The 12,519-nt window shown below is 58.0% G+C and overlaps 1 protein-coding gene across 3 annotated transcripts in view; it reads right to left on the reverse strand.

Moving 5' to 3' along the window:
* The window catches only part of SCUBE1 (signal peptide, CUB domain and EGF like domain containing 1), a 131,956-nt gene extending 119,743 nt beyond the window's left edge, over positions 1–12,213 (reverse strand). For 2 of the 3 annotated variants that reach the window (XM_045465794.1, XM_045465793.1), the window contains exons 1-2: positions 12,016–12,212; positions 7,869–8,000 (exon numbers count right to left, since the gene is read on the reverse strand). In XM_045465794.1, the coding sequence (XP_045321750.1) occupies positions 7,869–8,000; positions 12,016–12,103 (220 nt within the window). In that variant the 5' untranslated portion in view covers positions 12,104–12,212. Of the gene's footprint in view, positions 1–7,868; positions 8,001–12,015 lie in introns of all 3 variants that reach the window. The other variant, XM_045465795.1, reaches the window with a different exon arrangement.
* Between the last annotated feature and the right edge of the window lie 306 nt (positions 12,214–12,519).

The following is a 12,519-nucleotide window of genomic DNA, read 5'->3' on the forward strand; positions in this document are numbered from 1 at the left end:
GGTTTTAAACTCTGTCCTCCCAGGGCTGCAGCCCCGGCCCATCTGGAGGACCCCCTCGGAGTCCCTCCGAGGCCCCGTGACCTTGCCCGCGCACACGCGAGCCCTCTGGCCCTCTTTGTCTCAAGGCCTTGGGGAAAGGCCATCATCCATTTCAGTAGCATCCAAAGGCCGACAGGCCCGCAGTTTATTTTCTTAGAAATAATGGTTTTTTCTGGTTAGCATTCCTCAGATGGAAAAACAAATACAGCCACTGTCATAAGAAGCGGCCAAGAGGAGGAGAGAGAGCCCAGAGGAAGGGGCGGAGAGGGGCTGCTGCCCGGGGGTGGGGGGCTGGGGCTCTGGGGGCGGGGGCGGGGGCAGAGACCCTCGAACCCTAGGAGAAATGGGGATTTAGAGGAAAAAGAAAGCACGAGACGCAGGCCCTGGGCTGCCTTCGACACACTCTCAGCCACAGCACAGAGGCCCTTACCTCTGCTCAAATGCTCTTCTGGGAGGCAGGTACCATTGGTCTGACTGGCTGGATGAGGAACGAGGCCTCCGGAAGGTTAAGCTGCTCACTGGACTTACTGAGTCAGCCGAGACCAAAAAAGGCCTCTGCATCCATGCTACGGATGCCTTCCTGGACCGTCAGAGCTGGAAGGAACGTCTGCGTTCCTAACTTAGCCTGCATAAACGCTTCTCCGAGGGAGCCTCTCTAATTTCTTCCCTCCCGAGGCGGAGATCCCCACTGTCTCTTCTTTACCCCCCGAGTCAGGTCTGTATTTCCACTGCTGCCCTCCCCACACCCTGTTATGTTCCCGTCTTTCCCAGTCTGTCTCTCCCACTGACCAGCGAGGCCAGGAAAAAACGTGTCCTGGGCCCAACACCAAGCCTGGCACAGAGTAGGCGCTCAGTGAACATTCTCAGTTGCAAACTGAATCCGGTCCAGCGGACACATTTTACAGATGGGCCAACTGAGGCTCACGGGGGCCAACTTGCCTCCAGTGCCTAAAGGCCGATGGTATGACATTGTCACTTTTCCTTCTCAACATGGACATGGGGCTCCGGGAAGCCTCAGCTCTGAGGCAGAGCTGGGACCAGTTGCAAAAGCAAGGCCGTCTAATTGCTAGCTGACTTGGAATTTTAAGTCACATCTGACTTCTTCCTGCCTGCTGGTCTGCTTTCATCTTCAGTGGGGCACACGTTAGCATGCATAATTGCACGTTTTAAGACTTGAAGAAGAATTTCCCCTCCCCAAGCCTGCCCCCGCCCCCAGCCCACCTCCTACTGCCTTTCCTGGCCTCCCAAAAAGCAGAATTTTACCTTCAGTTCCAATAAAACGTGCAATAATGATTGATGAAAATGATTTAATAAGGTCATAGGCATTATTATTCCCTAAGAAGGCCAATTGGTTTTAAGATTTTTTTTTTTTTTTTTTTTTTTTTTTGCTGATGTTAAACTAAACGGATCGCCGGGTGTGTTATTAGGAGTTTTGTTAAAATGCTTAATAGCATGCCCTGTAATCTACCTGACTTCAGTGACTGACAAGTGGACCCTGGGGACATAAAATTCAGGAAATGGCTATTTATATTCATTACATACATGCTAATTTTGTGATCTCTGATGCCTATAGGGTTGTCGTTTTTTTTTTTCCTTCTCACACACAAAAAGGGGGAAAATAATAATATATTTGATTTTCCGTGGCCCAAACAAAAAGTTATTTCCCCTAAGAGTTTTAATTATAGCATTCTGGAAAAGGCCCGAGTTGGAACTTGTAAGTGGAATAAACGACTTGAATAAATAGTCTAAAAATTAAGTAACACATAGAAGGGGTGATGTGCACTGTTGGGTTAGACTAAACAGTGATTATCAAGAGGGTCTTAGTTATTTAAACAAGCCATTTGAGGGCGGTTTGCTCCTCGTTTGGGGTCTGGTCCTGATTATAAACGAGAGCTTTTAATTAAGATTAGTAAGACCCAATTCAAGCTATAATTTGGTCCTTTTCCTTAGCAAATGTCTATGAAAACAAAGCAATTAAGGTTAAATGAGTTGAAGCATTTAAAAGGGATGAAATGCCCCCTCCTCGCCCCTGGCCTGCCCCCTCAGCAGAACAAGCATAAACAGGCCCAACTAATTCAGACCAGGAGGCCAGTGCACAGGGGTCTGGTGAGCTGGGGAATGCGTGGGCTTAGCTAAATGAAAAGAGGCAGGGGAAGTAGAACGTGCAAAGGCCCTGGGGTAGGAAGGAGCTGGCAAGTGTGAGAAGTAAAAAAGTGAGTGATGCTGGGGTGCGGTTGGGAAGGGAAGGGTTGAGAGGGACAGCAGCTCAAGGCGAAGGGCTGAGTGCTTTCTCTCAGCTCTATGGATGGGTGGTGGGCTCAAGACCCTCGCATCCACAGAGCCTTGCTCAGATGAGCTGGTGGCAGCAAAGGGGGGATGTGAACATAAGAATAGGTCTCCACAGCCTCCTCTAGCTAAGGAGCTCTTTCTGCTTTGTTCAGACAGGCTGCTAGCCTGGCCTGCAACTGGGACCCCGTGGCCCACTCGGATTGGATCCAGGCCCTGCCACTTCTCAGCTGGGTGACCCGCTAGAGACTGACCTCCCAGGGGCCATTTTCCCCAACCTTACTCCGTCTAGACTAGCCTCTTCCCTTCTCAGTCCGCGGCTTCCTCACCTGTAAAACTCTTTCCTGGTATCCCTGGGATTTATAATGGTCACTTGTTGTCCACTGGCACCGGCTCTGTACCCAGCCCTGAATGAAGTCATCTGGGTCATTGCAACCCAGTGTCACAGGTGTTCTGAAGGGGGGACGCTCACAGGTGACATGGGCAGCCGGGAAGACTTCCCGGAGGAGGTGACTGCTAGAACTCATCCACCCACCCTTTTACTCAGCAGACGCCTTCCAAGCCCTGTGCCAGGCCCGGCACCGGCTTCCAGGGAACGGAGCAGAACAGGTCACGGACACCGCCCTTGTGGAGCCCACATCCCAGGAAGAGACACGGGGAAACATAAATTCAGGGTGACGCGGGCCAAAACTGAGGTGTGTATGGGCCTGGAGAGGGTGACAGAGACAGCTGGTCTTCTGCAAAACACGGGGGCTACCCTGGATGCCCGTTCCGGTCCCTTCCAACCGGGCACATCCGTGAGTGTGCCTCGAGTTACCTGAGGTTCTGTAAAGACGCAAATCATCCAGAAAACACAGATTTATCCTCCGCCTCGCCCAGAGCCCTTCTGAACCACCTGAGGCACCTCAGCCTGGCCTGGGCAAGCCCCCCTGCCAGGGTTCAGCTGACCACACGGGGCTTCACGGTTGCTCTCTGGCATTGGCTGCAACACGGCCGAGCCTGGGGAAGCCCGGTCATCGTCACACGCGCACTGGCCGCGTGGCAAGACGGCCCCGGAAGTGCGGTTTGTCGAAGGGGTTTCCACAACCAGCAGCAGCTTCGGGGTGAAGCAGTTAAGGGCGTAAGGGGCTCAGTCGGCCCCACACAGGGCTCCCCATAACCTGGGTCCATTTCCCTCGAAGAACTAGTGAGAACGTGGCACGCTTTGCCGAGAATCTGCCCTCTTGCTCATCACCGTAAACAACAAAGTCCACCAGATCCCTAGGGGAGGGTACCGATCACCCTAAGGCTCCAGCGCCAACCTCCTCGCAGCCCCATATCTGCTCAGAACCCGAGACGAAGGGGTCCAGGGAGAGGAACAGGTTTTATCTAAAGTGGACACGGCTGTCTGGAGGGGGCCATGACTGATTACCGATGTCTGCTGTGGCAGAATGTGGTGGCCTCTTCGCCATCCCTGCGGTCGGTTTAGTGGAGCAAAGGAGAGCTTTCTGTCACTTGTAATTTTCATTGCACATTCTCGGTGAATGGTCATCTGCGAATGGCACGTGTGTCTCTATATCTCTTTGAGGATATGGAGGCATGCGTGTGGTTTATCTGAACAGCCTGTGAGCCAGAATACCCCATTTCCCAGCCACGTCAGATCCCGGGGACTGGCGGAAAGAGACCAAGTTTCACTCCTTTCCGTATATCGGACAACATGATGATCGGCGACGAGCGACAACATCGTCAACGTGATGATGATCAATATCATCGTCAACATGGCCATCACCACCACTGTCATTATTACCATCACTGTCACCAACACAGGCACCGTCACCATCGTCATCCTCAACATCACCATCACCTGGTACGGCTCACCTGGCGTGCCTTTTGTACCAGGCCACGTCCAAATGCTCCGTGGACATTAACTCATCTCATTCGCACACGATCTCTCTGAAGTAGATACTATCATTGCCTCTACTATATACACAAACAAAGGGAGTCTCACCGAGGCTACACAGGCAGGATCTGAACCCAAGAAGTGTGGCTCCAGAGTCTAGGCTTCAACCACTGTGCCCAACTGAATATTGACTGTTGATTCCCTCTTCTCAGAGCAGAGAGTCGCAGGTGGCAATAACCCCTTGCAGAACGCATTGAGAGAAATGGGCCCACCAAACCTGGACCCTGGCCCCAGCTCAGGCACGACCCCTGCCTCCTCGGGCCTCCATTTTCCCATCTGTAAATCAAGGAAGTGAATGAACATCTGGATGATCTCCAAGCTCCCTCAGGCCACCACTGCATGTGACCTGCCGGCCCCCTCCCCTCCCTGCCAGATTCCAAAGCCTCCAGAAGTCTGCATGGTCCCTCCTGGGGAAGCTGGTGGGCCATCTGATGGCCCTTGGGGGAACACTCCAGCAGCCTCCATCAACTCTGACTGATGACTCTCCTCAGGATGAGAAAACCTCAGTGCAAGGGGCACAGCGTCCACTCAGGTCCCCAGAGCCCCTGCCAGCACTCGCTCCCAGAGGTCTGGGGACTGAGCAGCCAAATGGCATCCTCTTGGTTCTGAACAGTTTTCTTCTTACTGTGAAACTGGCAGCTCAACAGGTACCGATTGACCACCCGTGTGACCCCGTCCATTAAGAACTTCCACTGATCTAGGCACGCCTGGCTGTTAGCAGGGTCGTGAGTTCAAGCCCCGCGTTGGGCACGGAGCCTACTTAAAATAAAAAGAAACCAAGCAGACAGAATTTCCCCTTGATATGTAATTTCAGCTCATGCGGCCCAACCCAGATCAAAAGCTCCTTGAGGGGAGGGGCAAGATTGCACTATAATTAACACCCCCGAGGCAGGCAGCACTGAGCCATTTTCACAAGTCTCCACCATTCAAGATGTCATTAAATGAGCCAGCTCACACCGCCTCTCACAGCCGGAACCGCTGAAAGGCGTTGAAGACAGATGATGGTGATGGTGACAAGGACAGTGATGGCACCATCATCTGCGTCCCGAGCACATGCTGTGTAGTGAGCGTCTGCCGTGAGCCAGGCAGTGTGACCGGCCCCCGGTGCCCTACACGGCATGTCGTTCAATCCTCAGGACAGCCTACGGTGGGGGGTATTTGGGCCCATATAACCAGAGGGTAAACTAAGGCTCAAGAGGTCAAATGACCACCTAGACTTTCACATCAGCTGCAACGCTCCCATGCAGAGGCCGTGCCCACTCTCGCTCCCCTCCCTCATCAGACAGGGTGGAGGCGATACCATGGCAAAACCGAATTCCCACGTGGACCCAGCACTCCACGCTTCCCGGCCGCCTGCACAGCCCCTCTGTGGGCATACCATCTGATGGGAACTCCAGTCTGGGCAAAAGACAGCCAACTCGGACTAGGCCTTTTCTGCATCATGCCAGGCCCTGCCCCAGGAGCTGCGGAGATGGGGACAGACCTGGAAGGCAATCTAGGGGCTCACCGTGAGCCCAAGTGTGACAGCGTCAGTGTGGAGGCCCCAGCGCTGAGCCCATGGCCAACCCTCAGTAAGTGAGCTCATAGTTCGGTGGGAGGACAAGACACTTAATTATAATCCAAAGGCAGAAATGCTATGATGGAGAAAATCCCAGGGGCTTCTGGGGTCAGAGGAGATACACGATGGGGCTGTGTGTGTGTGTGTGTGTGTGTGTGTGTCTGGGTGTGTGTGTAATTGTGTAGGAGGGCTTCCCAGAGGAGGCAAATCTAAAGCCTGATTAGGAATTGGCCAGGACACAAAGGGTGGAAAAGGAACGCCTCGTAGGGGAAAGACTCAAGCTGGGGCTCAGAAACACGGAACAGCCTGCTGTGTGGATGTGTGCCCAGGACACAGGTGCTATTCAGGGTTTCAGGAGGTGAGGGGCAGAGGCTGGAGAGACAGCCAGGCCCCTGGCGGTTCCAGCAGCGCATTTCCAAGCCTCCTCCTTTCTCGTGCTTACATTGAGTCAGCGGGTCTAACTCCCAAGCTGGGCTCAAGCAAGTGGAGAGCTTAAAGCCGGACTCTGAAGGGCTCCAGGGGAACAGGCAGGAGACGAGGTGTGGGCCTCTAGGTGGGGGGATGGCAGGAGGGGGACCGCAGGAGCTGGGCTGGAGGAGGACAAGTCAGGTCAGCGGCTTACACAAGCAGAGATGGGGGGTTGCCCCCGGCCCTCCCTTGCTAGAGCCCTGGACCCGGAGTGGGGAACGGAGGGTCGGGAAATGGTCACGCAGCGCCCCACACGTGCCACTTGGAACCTCCAGGCACTGCCGGCAGGGGGGCCGCCCGTGCCACCAGGCTTCTTGCTCGTGACCTGCCCTATCTGCCTCCAGCCTGGCCTCCTTCCAGAGGTCCGTGGGTAGGCGCCAAGCTCCCCCCTCAGGCTTCTGGGCCCCAAGCAAGGCCGGAGGTCTGGCCAAACCAGGCAGGATCCAGAAGGCTGTCAGCTGCCCGGCGCTCAGCCTCAAGCGGACGCCCAACAAGTGAGACGGGTGAACAGTGTGAGCATCCCAAGGAGGCACGGCCACATCGCAGAAAGCTCCCGCAAAGCCTCATACAGAACGGACATCTTATTCTCGCGGGTTGCTTTCCCGACGCGAATCTTTCGCTTTGCGAAAGCAAGCTGGGAGGGCTTGGGGACAAGAAAGCGAGATGCTAGGGAGCCGTGGAATGGCAATTAAGAGACCTGGGGCTTAGTACTCGCTGTGCCCTGTGGGACCTGGGGGCTTGTTTCTCTCTGAGCCTCAGCCTTCCTCATCTGTCAAGTGGGGACAGACAGGGAAGATGTGGATCAAGGGCTCTCGTCTGGGTGTGCACGTGGGTCATGGGGACAGCTGCTTCCAGCTCCCTGATGATGGGTTTCCCCAGAGCCACCCTGTCAGACCCTCCCTGACACATGCACCCACGGGTTCCATCCAGTTTGGAGAGTCCTGGCTCCAACGACAGCCAAAGCTGTTCGTGTCTCTCCGACTTTCAGCTTTTTGGGGGAGGCAGTTCCAGTGCCGAGCAGTCAAGCCAGCACTCCAGGTGCAAGAAAGGAAAGGCTGGACAGACGGATGGGCACGGCACACATTTACATCTTTGCCCAAGCTCTCGTACCTGAGCTAGCCCCCAAAGGCCGAGGCTGGCTACCACTCAGGTCTTTCAGGGGAGTTACAGGCCACAGGGGGTGGTTTTGGTGGTCCTGAAGTTTGGGACCCGGCGGAGGGTTACCCCAGGCCTTTACCACCCCCCCCCCCCCCCCCCGCCACATATCCAGTCAGGGACTGAAGGACAAATAGATCATTAAACACTTCACCTCACTTAATACACAGCAAAACAAAAGTCTCAATTCCAGGGTGAGTTAGGTACCCCATGACTCCAAATTCCTCCCTCCAGGGAGGCAGTAGGTTCCCAAGAAGCCCCCAGCCTCCCTCCCAAGGCTGAGTGAGGCCCGTGACGCTGGCACCCGTGGGGTGCGGGTGCTGGAGAATCAGCCCCTGCTGGTGTCCACGGGGGCGGGCATCAGCCACGTATAGTGGCCGTGGCAGCCGCAGGGTCCAGCGGGGAGGGCTGGGCTGGGCTCACCTTCACACTGCCTGCCCTCTCCTTTGTAGCCCGGCTTGCAGAGGCATTTGTAGGACTTGGGCGTGTTCTGGCAGATGGCATCGATGTGGCAGTCATCTGTGCCCTCCGAGCACTCGTCCACGTCGACTGCCCCTGTGGGGGAGGGGGAAACACCTGGTCAAGTGTGGCCGCAGGGGCGGGGGGGACAGGGAGCTCCTTCTGCCCCCCACCTTCCACGGATCACAGGGGTAATTAACAGTAATAGCCATCACACGACAGTGTGTGTGACAAGCGGCGACTGGCAGCATTTTGGGGGCAGCTACCAGGCACAATGCTACCTAAAGGCTGGCCCCCATTTATTTTCACAACAATCCCATTAGGTCAATCTATTTCTCCTGCTAGGAACATGACAAAACCGAGGCACAGGAGCACGGCCAGGAAAGCCTCTCTGTGTGTCTTGCTCTCCCCGCAAGCACGGCTCCAGCCCTCCTCCACTCTCCTTATTCTAGAATTTGAAGCCAGAAGGCTCTTGGGAGAATTCGAGTCCATCCTCTTTAGGTTACAGGTGGGGAAACCAAGGCCAGGATAGAGCGATGAACAGAGGCCAAGCCAGGAGGCCCAGGTGGGTGACCTGCCCCCACTCAGCCCCCAGACTGTGAAAATAGGTGGCTCTTCACCCAGCTTCTGCCCCCAGGCTGCAGGGGCCGACCGTGGAGCCACGTCCTCAGTGGGGTTGAGCTGGACTCTCCACGGTTCTGACCTCCCCATCCCCTCTCCCCTCCATCTCAGAAACCAAGGGGCAAACCTGGTTCTCGGATCCCAACTCCTAAACTCAAGTTCAGTCTAGGTTTAAAAAACATTGTTTTTGGGGCAGCTGGGTGGCGCAATCGGTTAAGCGTCCGACTTCAGCCAGGTCACGATCTTGCGGTCCGTGAGTTCGAGCCCCGCGTCTGGGCTGATGGCTCAGAGCCTGGAGCCTGTTTCCGATTCTGTGTCTCCCTCTCTCTCTGCCCCTCCCCCGTTCGTGCTCTGTCTCTCTCTGTCCCAAAAATAAATAAACGTTGAAAAAAAAAATTTTTTTTTTTTTACATTTATTTGTTTTTGACAGACACTGGTCAGGGAGGGATAGAGAGAGAGGGAGACAGAATCCGAAGCAGGCTCCAGGCTCTGAGCCGTCAGCCCAGAGCCCGACGCGGGGCCCAAAGTCACAAACCGTGAGATCATGACCTGAGCCGAAGTCAGACGCTTAACTGACTGGGCCACCCAGATGCCCCAAGTTCAGTCTAGGTTTTGAGGGCTCTCGACACTCCTCGCCTCCCTCCCCAACACACACATACACACCTTCCGTCTGAAATAGCTGTTGGCCAAAATAACGCAAAATAGACTCTGTGTATCTGTACATACATCCCCCCCATTCCTCCCTCCCCACCAGCACAGAGCTCAGACAGGGAAAGGACCCTCGGGACACAGGATAGCACAGCCAGAAGAACCTTAGCAGATGAGGCAACTGAGGCCCAGAGAGGTCTGTTGTAGGTCAGTAGTTCATTAGGGGCAGAGACTGGAGTTCAGATCTAGAGCTCTATGTGCTATGTTACTTCCAGCTAGCTATGAATAAAATACAGTTGGATGACAGATAGAAGGACTCAGAAGAGCAGAAAAGGAACCGTCAGCAGCTACCCTGAGGGCAGCCACCCAGGGGCAAGCGTGGCGAAGTCCTGGAGTGACCCCCACCCTTTATGACTCCAGCCTTACCCGAGACTGTCTGGTTCTCAAGACTGTCCACTCTGGATTACCCCCCTGGCTGGCATCGGGTTCTAAGTCTGTGGGGGGGGTCTCTCTAAGAGGGCAAAGCTCCTCTCCTACGTCCCTAAGGCTCCAGCCTCCCCCAGAGGAAGAGAGGCATCAGCCAGAAGCACAACAGAAACACTTCTGTACACATGCACACACACACACACACACACACACACACACACACAGCTGGTGGTATCATTTTTCAGGCTCATGGTGTCTGCTCAGGCCGGCGGCCCATTCTCTGTCGCTGCCCAAAGGAAGGTGGAACGGAAGCTGGGAAGCAGTGGGTGTAGGAGGCCAGGGGCCAGAAGGAACATCAGACCAGCAGAACAGCCCCTTCCTGGGAATGACAACAGAGGGACCCCCATGCAGGGACAGCACAGCCTCAGGGGCAGGAAGCCAGAGGCCAGGGAGGGCCAGTCTGCATCCTTCCAGTGGGGAGGGCTGGGGCCACTTCTGAGTTAGGACCAGTGGGGAAATAGGGCCACGGATGCACATCCCAAGGGTCAGCGCACAGGAATGAGGGGGAGGGAAACCGCCTGCGGTTCTGGGACCCCTTTCGCCCTTGTCGCTAATCTCTGACCTAGGCAGGTATCCTCGTGGGGATGGAAGGGGATGAACGTTAGCTGAGGGGCTGGGGTGGGGGGCACCCCCAACACATCTTCGAAACATGTCTTTAGGTGGGGGCTGGGGAGAGGGACCATGTGTTCCCCCGGTCTGGGCCTTGCTCCGTGCTCAGGGCTGGGGACCCCCTCCGGAGGGCAGCCCAGCCCTTCCATCACCGGCTGTTTGCTTTGACTTTGGTTTGTCTCAGGCACGAGGCTTCCAGGGGTGGGACACAGAGACAGACACAGGGGAGGGACAGAGAGCGGGAGAGAGGCACATAACAAAAACAGCGAAACAGGGGGTGAAGGACCCGAAAGTCCAAGAGAGACACCTACAGACACCGGGAGGGGGAGTGTAGGCAGCAGGGCCCAGCTTCCCTGGGCTCCAGCCGTGGACAGTTTAAATGGCCTGGCATCCTTATTCAGGGTACGACTCCCATGCCAGCAAATACAGACTTCAGGGAGCCCAGCATGGCAGCCTGGGGGTGTCCGGAGATAGCCGAGGAGAGCAGGAGCAGAAGCAGGCAGGATACCCCACCCTACCCCCTAAGGAGAGAGGGAGGAAGCTCCTCTGAAGTGGTGGGTGGAGAGGCTGTCCTTGTAGCTTTGCGGGAGCACCCCTTCCGGGAGCACCCCTTCCAGACAACCAAGAGAGCGGGAGGGGAAGGAGTGGGCACATGGGAGTTGCCTGTGGAATCCTGGGGCGCCCCTCTGCTGTGTTCGCCTCTGCTGCCTGCCCCCAACCCATGCCCAAAGGCTCTGGATGCTGTTCCCTTCTTCGGTGCCTCCCGCCTCCCTTGCCTGGGCCTCCTCCCTGATGTCCCAAGTCTGGTCTCCCCTCCCTCTGGATCCTACCCATCTCCTTCCCTCTGTGTCAGTCCCTCTGTCCCCCCATTCCCGTCTGTGCGTCTGTCCATCGCTTTGCACACACGTCCATCCTTCCGTCTTTCCCATCTGTCGGTCTTGCTCCCTCCCTCCCCTCCCACCCCTAGTCCCACGTCTCTTTCTCTGCTGTCCCCCGCCTCTGCCTCTCCTCCTCTCTCTTCCTCCCCATCCCTTAGCCCGTCCCTTTATCTGTCTTTTTCTTTCCAGCTGCCCATTGCCTCCTCCTTCCTCCCTCGGGTTTCCTCCTTCCCCTCCGGTCTTCTGGTCTCCTCCCTACTCTAAGCGTCCGTCTTTCTCTGGGATTCTTTCTGGGTCCTTTTGTGTGTTCCCCTCTGTGCCTCTTTTTCTGTCGGTCCGTCCCTCTATCCACCACCTCCCCCACCCCCTTTCTCTTTAGGTCGGTCCTCATCCCCGGCTCACCTCCTCTCCGTCTCCCCTCCGGGCCTCCTCGCTCCCGCGCGCCCCTCTCCCCTGGGGGGGGGGGCGGGGAGCGCCCGTCGGGCTCCGGGGTCCCCACTCCCTCCCGCCCGCGGTCCGAGAGCGCCGGGGCTCCCCTCGGCCGGTCGTCGCGCTTTCTTTCTTCCTCCCTCCCTCGCCCTCCCCTCCCCTCCCCCGGGGCCCCAGCCCACCCCGCCCCTGCTGCGGCCCCCGCCGGGCTCCCGGCGTCCTCCTCCCCCCCCTCCCCCCCCCCTCGCCCGGGGCCGCTGGGGCTTCGGGGAGGGTCGGGGAGGGGCGCCCGGCGTCCGCCCCAGAAGTTACTCTGCAAAGAGGCGGGGCGGGGCGCGGGGCCGCGCGGGCTGCAGCCCTCCCGACGGCGCGGGGCGGGGGCCCACCCGGGACCCCGCGCCCGCCGCCCGCCGCCCGCCGCCCGCCGGCTCCGCGCTTACCTGGGAGCCCGCTGCCCCCCGCCAGCCGCCCGCGCGCGCCCAGGGCGAGCAGCACGCACAAGTGCCAGCGCACGGCCGCCGCGCCCATGCTCGCTGCGAGCCTGGCCGGGCCGGCCGGGCGTGCGGGCGTGCGGGGCGCGGGGACCCCTCCGACCGGCCGCTCGGCGAGCGCTCCTCGCTGCTGGCTCCTCGGCCACCGCTCGGGCTCGCAGCCACCGAGCCGGCGCGGCTGACGAGCTGACAGCCGCGCGCTCATTGGCCCGCGGCCGCCGGGGGCGGGGCTCTGCGTGCGGCCGGCCAATGGGCGCCGGCCGCCGGGCCGCGGGGGGCGGGGGGAGGGGCGGGCGCGGGCGTCGGGGGCGCCCCCTCCGCTCGGGGCGGGCGGCAGGTTGCGGGGTGGGGGCCGGGGCCCGCTCGTGCGGCCGCGGGGCGCGGGGTCTCCGCCGAGCTGGGGCTCGCTCGGAGGCCGCCCCCTCCCGCCGCCCGCCCTGGCCCCAGTCGCCG

Source organism: Leopardus geoffroyi, chromosome B4, assembly GCF_018350155.1.
Source record: "Leopardus geoffroyi isolate Oge1 chromosome B4, O.geoffroyi_Oge1_pat1.0, whole genome shotgun sequence".
NCBI classification, from domain to species: Eukaryota; Metazoa; Chordata; class Mammalia; order Carnivora; family Felidae; genus Leopardus; species Leopardus geoffroyi.